Source organism: Furipterus horrens, unplaced genomic scaffold (genome assembly GCF_987537825.1).
Source record: "Furipterus horrens unplaced genomic scaffold, mFurHor1.1.pri manual_scaffold_12, whole genome shotgun sequence".
NCBI lineage: Eukaryota > Metazoa > Chordata > Mammalia > Chiroptera > Furipteridae > Furipterus > Furipterus horrens.
This window is the reverse complement of record NW_028327182.1, coordinates 42,869,460-42,886,889: the sequence shown is the minus strand read 5'-3', so window position 1 is coordinate 42,886,889 and position 17,430 is coordinate 42,869,460. Positions and strand designations below refer to the sequence as shown.

Sequence of the window (17,430 nt, the reverse complement as noted above, 5' to 3'; positions counted from 1 at the left end):
TGAATAAATGCAAATACCTTAAGAAATACGTTGTTCTGGACAAAATTAAAAAGCATTTGGGAAACTCAAACCTTCCATGCTATAATTACACACATACACTGACAGGAGGGATGAACGTAAACAACAGCACTAACCATTGCTCTTTAATTAAAATAAAGACAACTTTAAAATTTTGTATCTACTGAGCAAAAGGCAAGAGTACCAAGTATATAACACATTGTCAAACAAACACACTTCTCTTGCTGTGCAGTCTGCTACTAATGGCATTTGGCAGTCTGAACACACAGTCATGCTATCTAATGCTCATATTTTCCAAACATGACAAAAGGAGAATAAAACTCTACAGATTAATAGAAAATATTAGGAAGCATGCATATCAGTGGCTCCATTTCATGTGGATTTGGATAGAGGCAAAATCTAGACCTATTCATTTTTTAAACCATAATTTTAATGATTATATTTATATTCAATAGGTATTGATATTTTTAAATGTTTCCCAGTATTAGTAAAGGTTGATAAAGCACTGGTGGAGTTTACTGCGGTTCTCTGATTCAAATAAAAGGTATAAAGAGAAGATACTCAATATGATTTTTAATGAGGAAAGATTTTAGCGATGTTTGGAGAAATATTTTTCTAAAGTAGCTAGCCAAATGAAATGTAATATTTTTCTTAGGGCATCAGTGATGTGTTAACACCTTCATGTCTTAAAAGGAGGTAATAGATTGTATTGTTAAGTATTAGGAATGTGGCCATTTTATTAATACCTCTGACCTTCCTGAAGTTCTTCTTCTAAATAAATCTTGGAAAGGGGTCTGGTTGAAATGATGTAGAAAAAACCAACATGGATGAATAAGGTTTGGTGTAGTCGTTAACATAGAAACTTGAAGAATAATGTCTAATCTTAATCTAGTAGTATAGTCATCCCTTAGTATCACTGGGTATTGGCTCCAGAAACCCACCCTCTACCACAGATACCAAAATCCAAGGATGTTCAATGCCATAATATTTGCATATAACCTACATACCCTCCCAATAGCTTTAAATCATCTCTAGATTGCTTATAATATCTAATACAATGTAAATGGTTGTTATATTGTACTGTTTGTAGGGGGGAGGTATTGAAGTCTGTACAAATTTAGTAGTGATGTAGCCATTACAGGCCTTACTGCATAGTACACATCAGCAACCGCGAAACATTTTTTCCCTATTATGTAGCTGGTTGAATCCACAAACTAATTATACCCACAATGACCCTTTTACCAAATAAGGTCATGTCCAATGAGGTTATAATGGAGTAGAGTGGGCCCCTAAGCCAATGTGATTGGTGTCCATATAAAAAGAGAAAGTTGGGACATAGACACATGTGAAAATTAAGATTGGAACAGATCCTTCCTTCACAGCCCTCAGAAGGAACAAATCCTGCCAACACTTTGATTTCAGACTATAGCCTCTAAAATTATGACACAATAAGTTTTTGTTCCTTAAGGCTTCTACTCTGTGGTACCTTGTTACAGCCATCCTAACCAACTAATACAAGTCCCAATGTTTCATTAATTTCAAAAATTTAAATCTAGGAAAATCCAACATATGAAATTTTGCCATGCTTTTATTTAAGAGATCGAGAACCATTTCTCTATAAGGAATTTTATTTTTTTATTTTTTAAGTATATTTTATTGATTATGTTGTTACAGTAGTTCCATTTCTTTTCCCTTTACTCCCCTCTGCCCAGTAGCCCCCTTCCCTCCAGCTGTCCCACCCCCCTTAGTTCATGTCCATGGGTCGTGCATAGGAATTCTTTGGCTTCACCCTTCCATATATTATTCTTAACTTCCCCCTGTCTATTTTGTACCAACCAATTATGCTTCTTAGTCCCTGCACCATTTCCCCATTTCTCCCCTTTCCCCCTCCCAGCTGATAACCCTGCAAATGATCTCCATAGCTATGAGATTCTGTTCCTATTCTGGTTTGCTTAGTTTGTTTTGTTCTTATTTTTTTTTTAATGTGTTTTATTGATTATAATATTACATTTGTGCCAATTTCCCTTCCCTCTGCTCCCCTCCACCCGGTGGCCCCCCTCCCTCCAGTTGTCCCCCCCTTTTAGATCATGTCCATTAGTTGTGCATACAGTTCTTCTCAACCTCTCTCTGTCTATTCCATTCCCTCCTACCATGATCCTTAATTCCTATATCATCTCCCTCCCTCTCCCCATTCCCCCTCCCTGTTGACCTCCCCCCAACATGTTCCCCGTACCTATAGTTCTTTTTCCACTCTCGTTGCCTGTTTAGTTTGCCTTTGTTTCAATTCCCTAGCTTCTGTTGTTTCTTGTGATGCAGTTTTCATTTTAGATTTCATAGTCTTGATCCTCCTTTTTCTAAACCAGTCCCTTTAACATCTCATATAACAGTGGTTTGGATCTAATGAACTCTTTCAGTTTTATTTTGTCCTGGAAACACTTTCTCTGTCCTTCTATTCTGAATGACAATTTCGCTGGATAGAGTATTCGTGGTTGTAGGTTTTGGATTTTCATTACTTTGAATATTTCTTGCCACTTGCCTGCAGGGTCTCCCTTGAGAAGTCAGCTGATAGTCTAATTGGGACCCCTTTGTACATAATTCTTTTCTTCTCTCTTGCTGCTTTTAAGATTCTCTCTTTATCTTTAATTTTTGACATTTTGATTATAATGTGTCTTGGAGTGGTTCTCCCTGGGTCCAGTTTTTTTGGAACTCTCTGTGCTTCCCGGACCTGTAAGTCTATTCCCTTCCCCAAGTCTGGGAAGTTCTCCTTTATTATATTTTCACTCAATTTTTCAAGTTCTAGTTCATCTTCCTCGCTCTCTGGCAAACCAATGATTCTTATGTTGGGCCTTTTATAGCTGTCCCAGAGGTTTCTGATCCTCTCATCGTTGCTTCCCATTTCCTCTCGCTGCATTGGTTGACTGCTTGTTCCTTCTCCATATTCCAGTTTGTTGAAATGAACTCTGGATTTTTTTCCTCACCATCTGTCTCGTATGTGGTTTTGTTCCTTTCGTTATGAGTGTTTTTCGCTTCTTTCTCATCTTTTTCCAGATCTTTTGTGAATTCTGTAAGCCACCTGATAACAATGGCCCAGAACTGAGCATCTGACAGGTTTCTTATCTGTTCATCTGTCAGGTTCTCCATCTGTTGTCTGGTGAGCTGTGTCACCGGGATTTCTATAGTTGTCTGCCTCATTTTGACAGATGCATTTTGTTTTCTTGGGCCGGCTGTAGGGGGCAGTGCCTGTGTACTCGTAATGACCCAGCGACCGGCGCCGTTCGGCAGCCTTTCTTGCTGTGCCGTGGTGCTTTGTCGTCATAATCCAGCGACCGGTGCCTGTCCGCGACCTATTTCGCAGCCCTGTGGCGCTTTCTTTGGGGGCGGGGGTCCAAGATGGATTCACACAGTTATTCCGCTAGGAGACCGGGATCCGTCCTCCCGCCCCCCCTGGGCCTCACTGTTCAAGGCGATGTGGTGGCTGCTTTCCCCAGCGTTGGGGTCGCGAGCTGCCGGGGGTTCGACTGCAGCCGGGGTTGTTCTCCCCGCCGCTGTCCCAGGTGCGACCGCAAACAGCACCGCCCCCTTTCGCTCCCCTTACCTGCCCAAAAGGCGCCGCTGGTTTATAACTTCATATGTTGGGCTTCCATGTAGTTTTATTTTCTGGAATTTCTAGTTATCCTTTGTTTTGAAGTAGTTGTATTCCTCTCTAGTTGTAGAGGGAGACCTAGCGCGTCCATCTAAGCCTCCATCTTGGCCGGAAGTCTGTTCTTATTTTTTAGATTCAGTTGTTGAGAGTTGTGAGTTTGTTGTCATTTTAATGTTCATAATTTTGATATTCTTTTTCTTAAGTAAGTCCCTTTGACATTTCATATAACAATAGCTTGGTGATGGTGAGCTCCTTAAGCTTTACTTTGTCTGGGAAACACTTTATCTGCCCTTCCATTCTAAATGATAGCTTCGTTGGATAGAGTAATCTTGGTTGTAAGTCCTTGCTTTTCATCACCTTGAATACTTCTTGCCAGCCCCTTCTTGCCTGCAAAGTTTCTTTTGAGAAATTAGCTGAGAGTCTTATAGGAACTCCTTTGTAGGTAACTCTCTTCTTTTCTCTTGCTGCTTTTAAGATTCTCTCTTTATACTGAACCTTTGGCATTTTAATTGTGGTGTGTCTTGGTGTGGTCCTCTTTCAGTCTAGCTTTTGAACACTCTGTGCTTCCTGGATTTGTATGTTTATTTTCTTCAACAAATTTGGGGAGTTTTCCTTCATTATTTTCTCACATAAGTTTTCAATTTCTTGCTCTTTCTCTTTTCCTTCTGGCACCCCTATGGTTCAGATTTTGGCAGTTTAAAGTTGTCCCAGAAGTTCATAAGCCTCTCATCATGTTTTTCAATTCTTGTTTCCTCATTCTGTACTGGTTGACTGTTTTTTTTCTTCCTTATGTTCCAAATCATTGATTTGAACCCCGGTTTCCTTCCCTTCACCATTGGCTTTGTGTGGATTTTCCTTTGTTTCATTTAGCATAGCCTTTACTTCTTCCCTTATGCGTTTGCCATACTTAAGCAAATCTGTCAAGCCTGTGAGCATCTTTATCACCAGTGTTTGGAACTCTGCATCTGTTAGGTTGGCTATCTCCTCGTCGCTTAGTTCTCCCACTGGAACCTTGATCCGTTCCTCCTTTTGAACCATACTGCTCTGTCTCCTCATCTTGACAGACTCCTGTGTTTGTTTGCCTTTGCATCTTAGGCAGAGCTGTAGCTCCTGTTACATTTGTAAGGGGCGGAGACTTAGGTATTTGTCAGTACAGGGCAACTCGTTTCACCATGTTGTGGCGCTGTATGTGGGGAAGGGGTCTGAGAGGGAACAATGCTTATTGCCCCTGTTCTAGGCACTTTTCCCACTTCTGTATGGGACTGGTGCCTCCCTAGCTGTTGTCCTGGCTGTCGTTCCCAGAGTGGGTGGTTCTTCAGATGTTCTAGGACCATGAGGGCCCTTTAAACAAGAGGACTCTGCTGAAAGACCGCAGTTTCTTCCTTCGCCCCAACCCCCACTGGCTTGCACAGTCAAAAGCAATGAGGCTTTATTTTCCCTGGCAATGGAACTGTCAGCTGTGTGTCTGGTCTGGTGCTGGAAGCGCTCCCTAGGTGTCCCTCCCAACTTTTTAAAACATGTGATTTCTCTTTCTGTTGACCTGCCGCTGCCACCACTTCGGGTCCTCTCTGCCCTGGCTCAGCTCCTCCTACCTATCCGGATGAGTATTTCTTCTTTATATCTTTGTTTGTTGGACTTCCATGCAGCTTGATTTTCTGGAACTTCTGATTGTCTCTAGTTTTGAGGTAGTTGTATTCCTTCTTAGTTATGGAGGGAGATGCAGCGTGTTGTATAAGACTCCATCTTGGTCGGAAGTTATAAGGAATTTTAGAATGTGTGGTTATGAAGATCTTAGGTTCCTGACTCAGACTTCAGTCAGTTGTAGTCATTCAGTTTAAAACGCAGGAATTTATTATGAGTTCAGATCAACAGCTGGAGTGTCTGGAGTGTGTATTTTCCTTCCATTTATGGTAATACCAAGGAGAATCTTTCCAGTCTTCTGAGAGGGGTTTCCTAGATGTATAGGTAACCTTTGAACAACATGGGAATTAGGAGTGCTGACCCCCATAGCGGGTTAGGTAAAAACTACGTGTATAACTTATGTTGGCTCTTTGCACAGGTGGATTCCCAACCATAAATCGAAAATACTGTATTTGACTATTCTCGATCTGCAGTTCTTGTACCTATGGATGTGAAACTTGGGGAAATGTAGGGCCTACTGTACAGTTATTGAAAAAATCTACATATAAGGGGACCTGTGCAGTTCCAAACAGTGTTCAAGGGTCAGCTCTATTTTGTACATACACAGGTTCAGGTGTATTACCTAAGATTTAAAAGTTGGTTTGTTTCTTTTTTAAAGTATGTTTTATTGATTATGTTATTACTGTTGTCCCAATTTTTCCCCTTTTGCCTACCTCTGCCCGGTTACCCCCATTCCCTCCAGCAGTCTCCCCCCACCCCTTAGTTCGTGTCCATGGGTCATGCATGTAAGTTCTTTGGCTTCTCCATTTCCTATGCTATTCTTAACATCCCTCTGTCTATTTTGTACCTACAAATTTTGCTTCTTAATCCCTGTACATTTTTCCCTATTCTCCCCCTTGTGCCTTCCAGCTGATAACCCACCAAATGATCTCCATATTCATGATTCTGTTCCTGTTCTAGTTGTTTGCTTAGTTTGTTTTTGTTTTTAGATTCACTTGTTGATAGGTAAGAGTTTGCTGTCATTTTAATGTTCATAGTTTTTTTTTTCTTTTCTTAAATTAGTCCCTTTAACATTTCATATAATAATGGCTTGGTGACGATGAACTCTTTAGCTTTACCTTGTCTGGGAAGCACTTTGTCTGCTCTTTCATTCTTAATGATAGCTTTTCTGGATAGAGTATTCTTGATTGTAGGTCCTTGCTTTTTATCACTTTAAATACTTCTTGCCAGTCCCTTCTTGCCTGCAAAGTTTTCTTTTGAGAAATCCACTGATGGTTTTATGGGAACTCCTTTGTAGGTAACTCTCTCTTCTCTTGCTGCTTTTAAGATTCTCTCTTTATCTTGAACCTTTGGCATTTTAATTATGATGTTTCCTGGTGTGGTCATCTCTGCATCCAACTTGTTTGGGACTCTCTGTGCTTCCTGGACTTGTATGTTATTTCCTTCGCCAAATTAGGGAAGTTTTCTTTCATCATTTTTTCAAATAAGTTTTCAATTTCTTGCTCTTCCTCTTCTCCCTCTGCCATCCCTATGATTCAGATGTTGCCACTTTTGGAGATGTCCCAGTCTTCTTAAACTCTCTTCATTTTTTTCAATTCTTGTTTCCTCATTCTGTGCTGGTTGAATGTTTATTTCTTCCTTTTGTTCCAAACTGTTGATTTGAATCCTGGCTTTCTTCCCTTCACTATTGGTTTCGTGTAGATTCTTCTTTTATTTCATTTAGTGTAGCCTTCGTTTCTTCTCGTATGCTTTTGCTGTATTCAGTGAGATCTCTGAGCATTCTGATCATCAGTGTTTTGAACTCTTCATCTGATAGGTGGGCTATCTCCACCTCAATTAGCTGTTTTTCTGGGGTTCTGTTCTTTTCCTTCATTTGGACCATATTTATTTGTCTCCTCAATTTGACAGCCTCTCTTTGTTTGTGTTTACTAGGTAGAGCTGCTGTGACTCCCTCTCTTAGTACACCTGTTAAGTTGTATGGGATGGACCCTTGGATATTTACCAGGGCAGGGCAACCCACTTCACCACTTTGTGGCTCTGTGTGGAGGGATCAGAGAGGGGACAGTGCTGCTGCTGCTGGACTTCTGGAGGCTTGCCTGGCATTCACCCCATTTCTAGTCACTTCACCCACTTCCCGTATGCAACTGGTGTCCTGATGCTGCCCTGCTGGTGGTTCCCAGGGCGGGTGGGTTTGCCTACATTCCAGGCCTGTTTGGTCCCTTCTACTGGACTCTCCTGTGCAACTGGCATTTTCTTCCGCCACCCCAACCCCTGCTGAAGTTATGAGGCTTTATTTTTCCTAGTGCTGTAATCCTGTGCTGCCCAGTCTGGCCTGGGGCTGGAATCTTTCACTCACAAGGTATGCTCCCTCTCACCCTGATTTTTATCCACCACACTGAATGTGGGCCCACTAGTTGCCACCAGCTGCTGCCACCTCCACCACACCACATAATCTCCGCCCAAGCTCCCCAGCTCCACCCTTCCTACTTGTGTGGATGAATACAGCTTCTTTAAATCCTAGGTTGTCAGACTCCCATACAGTTCAATTTTCTGGCAATTCTGGGTGTTTTTTGTTTTGATGTGAGTTGTAATCTTTCTTACAGTTGCACAAGGAGGCAAAGCATGTCTATCTACACCTCCATCTTGACCAGAAGTCGAGAGTTGGTCTGTTTCTTGTATATGAATTAATAGCACCCTTGAGAAATTGGAGATAAACAGCTTTGAATATATATCTTTTATTTCAGTGGACTAGAAAAGAATGACCAATGTTTTTCTTGAAAGGAGCAAGTATCTTAGGAGAAGACAGTATGGCTAAATTGCAAGTGATCCTGGGAAGTTCCTGGGGCCCAAGAGGTACTGGCTATGTCCACAAGACAGTTTATAATAGATTTGGATTGGAGAACCCTGCAAAAAATAATACTGAAAATCATACCTCAACACAACTTCTTACCTATTCTGTTTTTCTAAACCAAGCCAAGTAAATATGCCAAAAAAATAAATGCAAAGGACATGGGCCCTGGAGTCAGTTTAACTTTAAAGTTCTACCAATTACTAACTATATAACTTTGGCAAATTATTTCCCATGTATAAAATAATCCAATGTATCTCCCTTGTAGGATTTTGTGATGATCAAGTAAGGTGTTGATCCATGTAAAGCAATGAGCAGAATCCCTGGCATATATTAACTGCTAATAAATATTAACTAATAATAGCAATAGCAGAGACAGCAGGTATCTGTGCAGTGTGCATGCTACTCCCTCCCCCACTTCATTTAGTCCAGAGAATGAATAATTTCTTCTACTGTGATGTTATAAAAGTAAGATCCGTGCCTTTAAAATACATCTTAGCAACAGAAAATCTGGAAGTGCCATTCCAGGATCAGCTGGTGCTCTTCTTATATTTAAAGCGAGGAAAATAAGGTCATGACAGTAGGATTAGAGAAGGCCCTAGGTCTCCTAGTTAACAGTTTTTGTTTTTCACCATATGTGTCTACCTTCTAAAGCACAGAATCATGTCACCCTTTTTATTCTTTATTAAGCCTTTACTTCTAAGGAAACTTTTTTTCTCTCTACCTTTGTGTGTTTGGCATTTTTATTTAAATAGCTTAAAAATCTTTGAACTGAAATGAAAAAAAAAAAGATTGTTTAAAGCAAATCTGAATATGGTTGACTACACATAGACTTCTCTGTTAGTGAATGAAAAACCGGTAACAGTGGCTGCTTCTGGGGAGTGGCACTAATACTAGAGTAAAAGTAGCTAGCATTGATTATAGTGGTGTTTCTGAGACTTGCAAATTCTGGAGAACAGTCAGTTCTTCCAGTTCATTTACAGATTGGTGGAGTAGAAAAAGGAAGTAAGTAATAACAAATATCTCTAGTTATTTGAAACTATATAAATTCAGATAAAATTTTGGAGATATCCCTTGTAATAACCACACTCTTAACACTCACACCAAATTTCAGGGGCCAAATAGATTTGGATAAGGAGGAATACTTTGGTTTCATTTGGGTGAGGACTGTGCCTGTGGATTGCATTGACATGCCTCTGATTTAGTGGGTGACCCTGGATAAATTTCTTGACCTAATTTCTCATCTGCCAGTGGATGGAGATGGTAAAGCCCTAGTTCTTACCTAGTACATACGGTTTTGCGGTATAGAATTAAGTCATGTAAAAATTAACTCAATTCTAGGCTCAGCCTTGTTAGAATACTAGGGGCTTAACTTGAACTTTTAGGAGAGAAGTGTGTTAACAAGTGCATGTTGTTAATGCTAGGTTAAATTGCAATATTCATTTCTCAAAAAAGAGAAGGGGAAGGCCAAATTCAGCTATGCTTTGGCCACTTTATATGATACTTTCCTCTGTGTGTGTGTGTGTGTGTGTGTGTGTGTGTGTGGTTTTTATGGTGTAATGTTTGAGCCTCTTACTTTCTGTTTAAAACATAGGATTTTGAGAGCCAGTTTACTTCTGAATAACTTCTTCTCTGAAATAGGAAGAAACATTTTAAAATAAAACAATCCAGGTATATTTTAGGGTTATTACCGGTAAATTTCAGAGCATAGCATTCAAGAAAGCACCGATAGTATCTGTTTAGCACCTATGCTAATCATGTATTTAATTTAGCTAATTAAATTCTTACGATAGAAGTAATAAACTCTGTGCAGTGCTACAAACATATTAATTTTTAAAACTTGAGGCTTCTTAGTTATAATTAAACCATAAATAGCTCTTTTATTGTAGCAGACTTACTCAAGGAAAATAACAAAGTACCTGAAATTATTATGTATGGTCAGTAACTTTTTATTACATTTAAGAAGATAATAGTTTATGGGGATATGTTTTAAGAAACAGGATAGTTACATAGTCTGGAGCTATCTTCCCGTAGGATAACTAATTACAAAGAGCAATATAGTAACTTTATAGTGGATAGATCTGGAAGATATCACTCTAAGTGATTAAAATTAATATCACTAGTAATGGGATAAATAGCTGTTTTAGACCTCCTGCTATGATGTATTTGATAGGATACAACATTACTTTCTTGTTATTCTTCCCAAAAATGCAAACTGAATCTAATCCATGAGTTAATATACAAACTCAAATTGAGAAACATTTTACAAAACAAATGACCTGTATTCTTCAGAAGTCTCAAGAGCATGAAAGACAAAGAAAAACTAAAGAATCAATATAAATTAAAGGTTAAGAAATTGTTCCAGATTAAAAAAGTTGCCATAAAGAAATATGATGGTGCAGGCTGGTGTGGCTCGGTGGATTGAGTACTGGCCTGCGAATCAAGAGGTTGCTGGTTTGATTCCCAGTCAGGGCACACTCCTGGGTTGTGGGTCAGGTCCCTGGCTGGGGGCATGTGAGAGGCAACCAATCTATCACACATCAATGTTTCTCTCCCTCCCTTCACCTCTGGCTAAAAATAACTAATATTTTTTTTTAAAGAAATATGATGAAGCTATGATCCTAGACTGAATCCTGAACCAAAACATTTTTAAAAAATTTTTATAAAGGACATTAATGAGACAATTTCAGAAATTTATATAAGATCTGTAGATTAAATCAGCAGTCCCCAACCTTTTTGGCATTAGGGAGTGGTTTTGTGGAAGACAGTTCTTCCATGGATCAGGGCAGTGGTGGGGGATGGTTTCGGGATGATTCAAGTGCATTACATTTAGTGTGCACTTCATTTCTATTATTATTACATTGTAATATATAATGAAGTAATTATACAACTCACCACATGCTAGGGTTAGCATTTGGGCTTACCAAAACTGACTGAGACAAGTGCTCAGGGTGAGAAAGAGGCAGAGATGGAAGTGGTAAATAAAATAATGGGCAGGCCACATGTGGACTAAATAAGTGTCAGATTCTGACTTAAAGCCGTCACTAGATGCAGCTGTACAATTGAAGTACATCAGCTCACTTGCCACTATAAAGCCTGCCCGTTAGATGCAGCTTAATTGTTATTTGCCACTCATTGATGGGGTTTTGATATGAATCTGCGAGCAATTGATTTATTATGGTCTCTCTGCAGTCAAACCTTTCTGCTAATGGTAATCTACATTTGCAGCTGCTCCCCAGCGCTAGCATCACCATCTCCGCTCCATCTCAGTTCATCAGGCATTAGATTCTCATAAGAAGTGCACAGCCTAGATCCCTCACATGGGCAGTTCACAGTAGGGTTCGTGCTCCTAATAGAATCTAACACCGCTGCTGATCTCACAGCAGGCGGAGCTCAGGTAGTAATGTGAGTGATGGGGAGCGGCTTTAAATAGAGATGAAGCTTCACTTGCTCCTCTGCCACTCACCTCTTGCTGTGAGGCCCAGTTCCTAACAGGCCACGGACTAGTACCGGTTCATGGCCCAGGGGTTGGGAACCCCTGGACTAAATAATAGTACTATATCACTGTTACTTTCCTGGCTTTGATCATTGTACTATCTTTATATAAGATAATATTCATGTTTTCAGGAAACAGACACTGAAGTATCTAGGGTTAAAAGATCAATATGTCTAACACTCTCAAACAAATCAAAAAAATGTATGTGTAATAATAATAATATAGAAAGAGAATGATATACATGATTAAGTGTTAAAATTATAGGAATATGGATGAAGTTTATAGGGGAATTCTCTGTACTACTTTTACAGTCTTTTTAAGTCTGAAATGTTTTAAAAAGGAGATAATAAGTTAATGAGGTTTGTCACTAACTGATTTTTCCTTTCTTGCATCATTAGGCTGTTTATTGCATATCAGTTGTTTGAGGGATGATGATTTACAGAAAAACATTAAAATGAAAGTATGCCAAAGCAACATATAAGGAGTCGATAGATGTCAAAGCATTTTTACTCTATTTGAAAAGTAATTCTTTATGATCCATGTATACATTATATTGATACATTAAAAAAACTGTATTTGCTTTTCACTCTTAACATTGAATCCTTTTCATGAACACTTAACTGATTTTTGAGCACGTTGTTCAAAACCCTCTCTGGGACAGTTTCCTTGTCTGTAAAATGAGGTGGCTGGACTAGATAATACTTTAAGGGTCCTTTCAGTTCTAAAATTCTGAGATCTTATAACTAGAAGAAAATGACAGTTAATTTTCCCATTTGAATCAAAAGCTATTGTTAAACACAGCCTGTGTGCCAAGTGGCAATGTAATACTTTTTTAAACCCACAGATATTTTTCTGCCAAAGAAACTTAGTTGAGATTGTATTTAATCATACATTTGTACACAACCTCTCATGCATTAATGATATTAGTAAATTTAATGTGGTTTAAAAGTATACTTTTATAGGATTTTCCAATGAAAACTTGGTTGTTAAGATTAATAATGAAAATTTGTTATCTTCATAGATATATATTCACTTCAACCTAGAAGGATTGTCAAGGTACAAGTAGCTGATGACATAAAAACTAAATTTCTATTCAGTATAAAATAATTTTTCGTTATATCTAACAAAAGCAAACTTTGTTAATCCTTTTTTTCCCTCACCTCTCCCAGCTTGGTGATCCAGCTATCTTTCCTGCTGTAATAGTGGAACATGTTCCTGGTGCTGATATTCTCAATAGTTACGCAGGTCTAGCATGTGTGGAAGAACCCAATGACATGATTACTGAGAGCTCCCTGGATGTCGCCGAAGAAGAGATCATAGATGATGATGATGACAACATCACCCTTACAGGTGTGTGTGCCTCCAGCAGCACTTCACTTCAGCTAGTTTTAGGCAATGTCCTAGCCCTGTGATTTTGGGGGCATACAAAGTCCCTAACTTGATGATGAATAACTTACCTCCAGAGGCTAGAGCCCTGCAGGGAGAAGGAAATTATCTTTTCTTTCTCATTTGCCTGTGTTTCATAGTTCTTTCTCACCTCCCATTTCTTCTTTCCTAAATATATTGAGAAGAATGTGACAAAATAAGGAGGCATGCAACTCAATTCATCAAGTCTTCTCTGAGCATTTTTTATATGCCTAGCTCTATATTCCTGATAACAATGAGAATTTGTTAGTAGGGGAAAAGATAGGAAAGGTTTTTTTGTTTGTGTTTTTTTAACTGCCATTGCATAAAGCAAAATAGGACACCATGATATAAATGTAGGATAAGGTACTGAAGTTTAAAGAATATTCTTCTTCTGGTTCAGTCAGAACTAGTAGGATATTTCAAACTTGAAGAGTTTACTATGTAATGGAAGTATGAGGTATAGTGGTAGTGCTATTTTCATCAGTTTTAGAAATTGGTACATGCACTTGTATTGTTATACATTTACACACAGAGATATTGAAAGTATTTGAGAATATCAATTATTTGGAAGCAAGGATTATTTAAATATTCTTAAAACCAACAGAAAATTAACATTAGTCACAATATTATTAACTAAACCTAGACTTATGTGTATTTTACCTATTTTATACTAATGTCATTTTTTCTGTTCCAGGATCCTATCTGGAATCTCACGTTGTGTTTAGTTGTTGTTTCTTCTTATTCTCTTCCAGTCTCTGACTATTCCTTTTTCATCCCTTGTCTCTCATAACTTTGACACTTGAGGAGTACTGGTTAGATATTATAGAATATTTCTCAATTTTGCGTGATATGTTTCTCATGCTGGGAATGAAATAAATGCCTGTTGGGCAAGAATATCATCAAAATGGCATTATCTCCTTCTCAGTGCATCATATTAACAATTTAATTGATTAAAAATACATTGTTGATTAATTCTCACAACAGAAAAAGAAAACTGAAATTAGAGAGAGAAAGTTAAATACTTTGCCTAAGGTCACACATCAAGTGACTGAACCCCCACTAATAACATTGACAAAGAAACCTTGGTTAATTTCTTTATATAAAGAGAGTTCTTATATACAGGTGTATTCATAGTTTTTGTTTGGAGAAACCCAGTGAAATTTTTTTTTGATAAACCTGTATTTGTTTTCTCTCTTATGGATAAAGGAATTAAATTAATAAAGTTAGAGGTTTCTGTTCATTGCTTACTGTTATGTATAGGTTTTGTATAACAAAATGACTACCACTATGCATTTATCTGTTGGGTAGCTTGTGCCATTTTTGCAGTCTATTCTGAATTCTCGATGCTTTAGGGGAAGGCTCTATACCCTCTTGTAGGTGCAACGAGGGTCCTCCCAGTTTTAGTCGTCAGGGAAGATATTAGTCTTCAAAGAAGAAATTAAGCCTAAGAAAACAGATCTTAGGTCTCTGAGAGAAGGAATTGCTCCTTCCTTTTAGTTCTTCTTTCTCTTAGGCTTAGACTTGAAGACAGCTGATGGTGAGGTACACACAGCTTCCTTCCTTCCTTCCTTCCTTCCTTCCTTCCTTCCTTCCTTCCTTCCTTCCTTCCTTCCTTCCTTCCCTCCTTCCTTCCTTCCTTCCTTCTTTCCATCCTTCCTTCCTAGAAAGCAGGAAAGTAATGAGTCCAGAAATCAAACATATCTTGAAAACTAGATTTTCTTTTTGCATGTTTCTTCTCTCTCCCCTTTCTTACCTTCTAGCTTTACACTTCTATCCTTGTTTGAGCAATGTCTTGAGAAAGCAAAGAATTAAGATTCTTTAGTAGCCCTCCTTGATCCACAGTAGGAAAGGGAAGAGTACTAGATTTTAGGGACACTGCAGGGGAAGAAACAGATGGGAATAGAACACTTTATAAACTGTACATGAATCTTAGGTAGCACTGCAGATGGTATTAGGAATTATTGTTACTATATTAAATATGATAAAAGTATTCCGCTAGATTCCTTATCTTTTAGATACATACACTAAAATATTTAGAGATAAAATATGGTATCTTGAATTTCTTCAAAATAAGCCTTGAGGGCAGTGAGTGGTGTATAGATAAAAGAAGATTGACCATGTGTTGATAATGGTTGGTGCTGAGAATGGATATGTGAGAATTCATAATACTATGTTTCATAATTTTAATTTTGTTTGAAATACTCAATAATAAAAGATTGAATGATTTTTATGGATTTGAGACTTATGTTAATAACTGCAGGTGTTATTTGTAACACCAATTTCAAATTTTCATGTTCATCAAAACATGAAAATTTTCATTTTATTATTGATTTATCTCATATCAAGTTTGATATAAATTTGAACCTATAAAATAAATGAATAATGATAAAATACCACTTTTACTCATTTATTTGTTGGAGTTCCACATAAGATTTTATTTGAAAAAAGGTTGTGCTATTAAAAGATTTTTTAAAAGACTTCATTGATTTATTTTTAGAGAGAGGAGAAAGGAGAAAGAAAAAGGAGAGAAACATTGATGCAAGAGAGAAAAATCAGTTGATTGACTTTCGTATGAGCCCTGCTAGGGACTGAGCCCACAAGCCAAGCATGTGCTCTGACCAGGAATCAAACCAGTGACCTTTTGGTTTGTGGGATGATGCCTAACTAACTGAGCCACAACTGTCAGGGCTGTGCTACTAAAATTTTTTTATAAAATTTATTTATATTTTAATATTTTTTGAAACATTAAGAAAAAAACTTAGACAAGGCATAGTCCATTGTAAGCAAATTAGTGTTCTACAGTACACACTAGAGAAGAATGGTACCAGAATTACCAAAGGGTGTTTAGATTCTAATAATATGACTGTGACTAAAACTTTTTGGAGATGGTGGCAATTCACCAGCTATAGAGGAATGGAAAAAGAATCATAGATTAACAGAGACCCAAGTTCATTCCAAGAGTGCTGGAATTGGTGTTAGAGCTGAAAAGGACCTAACAAAATCAACCCCGTCATTTTATACTAATTCTGTTTTTTCTTTATATATATATTATAGTTGAAACTTCGTGTCATAATGGGGATGAAACAATTGAAACTATTGAGGCTGCTGAGGCACTCCTCAATATGGACTCTCCTGGCCCTATGCTGGATGAAAAACGAATGAGTGAGTGGTTATGTGTTATGATTGTTCATATTTATATACTTTGACAATTTTTCTTGCCAACTCTATTAGAGGGTAAATGTAAAGAGACTTGAGACCATATTTTATACTTTTTTTGTTCCAAGGGTATACTGTAGTACTAATTGAGGAACCTTTGCAAAAGTGTTCAATTAAGAATTTAGAAAAAAAATTGAAGAGCAAGACCTTTAGGAATAAAAAAGTAATTTATATAGCTGTCAAAGGGCAGATATGCAGAATTTCTTAACCATATTGATGGAAGTATTAGGGTATTTAGGGCCCAAACTTATTTAGTGATTTCTATTGATAGGCAAACATCCATTGAAAAGTTTTCTAACACTTCATGGCGTAAAATGCACTTCCACATTTGGTCTGCTTTTATTTGGGGGGAGGGCAGGCAGAGGGGCCAAAGGAAAGTGTCTTTATTTGGAAAACCAGTGAGCTGAGAAGATGGGGACTAGTATCCTAAAGAACCATCTTTAGAAAGTACAGAACTCGGGCTTCTTTTATTTCAAGGGAAGTGGGAAACCGAGGGGTTTGAGATCAGGGGTGACTGATAATGCAGACATCAGGATGTCAGTAAGGGTCTAAGGGAAATTGTGAAACTTCAAACTCTGGTTGCTGATGTCTCAGTAAGGAGGTTCCTATAAATCTATTTTTTTAGTTAAGTTCTCTCTCTGCCCCCTTTTATATTGCCACCTTCACCACACGAAGTTCTCTAAGGAGCCACCACAGAGTGAGAGCAGGCTCCTCATCTAGCCACAGACATTTTTTACCTGCTTTTAAATCCATGTTCTCCGTTGGGCTTTTCTAACAAGAAAGTAGTTCAATTCAAGATTAGTTAATACTAAATCAATTAATGGTTTTTACGGAATATTTTCTATGCACACCAGTGCATTAGACAATAGTGTTATACAAATGAATGGATACACCCTCTTTCCTCAGTCTTAAAATTGAATTTTGAAAACAATTATTTATATAAATAACTGTAAAGACAAAAAATAAGAGGCATGAGAGGGATAACAGTATTTTCTGGGAGGACACAGTACTTTAGCTGACAATATCAGAGATAGGCTTTATGGAGGGAGTGTTTTGACCTGGGCTATAAATGACAAATAAGCTTTTAATGGGTAGAGGAGACAGGAAGGGGTATTCAAAGTAGAAGGAAAGGATTGAGCCAAAGACACAGACCTGTAAAAA

The 17,430-nt window shown here is 38.0% G+C and overlaps 1 protein-coding gene across 11 annotated transcripts in view; it reads left to right on the top strand.

Moving 5' to 3' along the window:
• The window catches only part of ELF1 (E74 like ETS transcription factor 1), a 129,687-nt gene that overhangs the window by 93,676 nt on the left and 18,581 nt on the right, over positions 1–17,430 (top strand). For all 11 annotated transcript variants that reach the window (XM_090258671.1, XM_090258670.1, XM_090258668.1 and 8 more), the window contains 2 exons: positions 12,816–12,996; positions 16,108–16,215. In XM_090258671.1, coding sequence (XP_090114797.1) covers positions 12,816–12,996; positions 16,108–16,215 — 289 coding nt within the window. The remainder of the gene's footprint in view (positions 1–12,815; positions 12,997–16,107; positions 16,216–17,430) is intronic.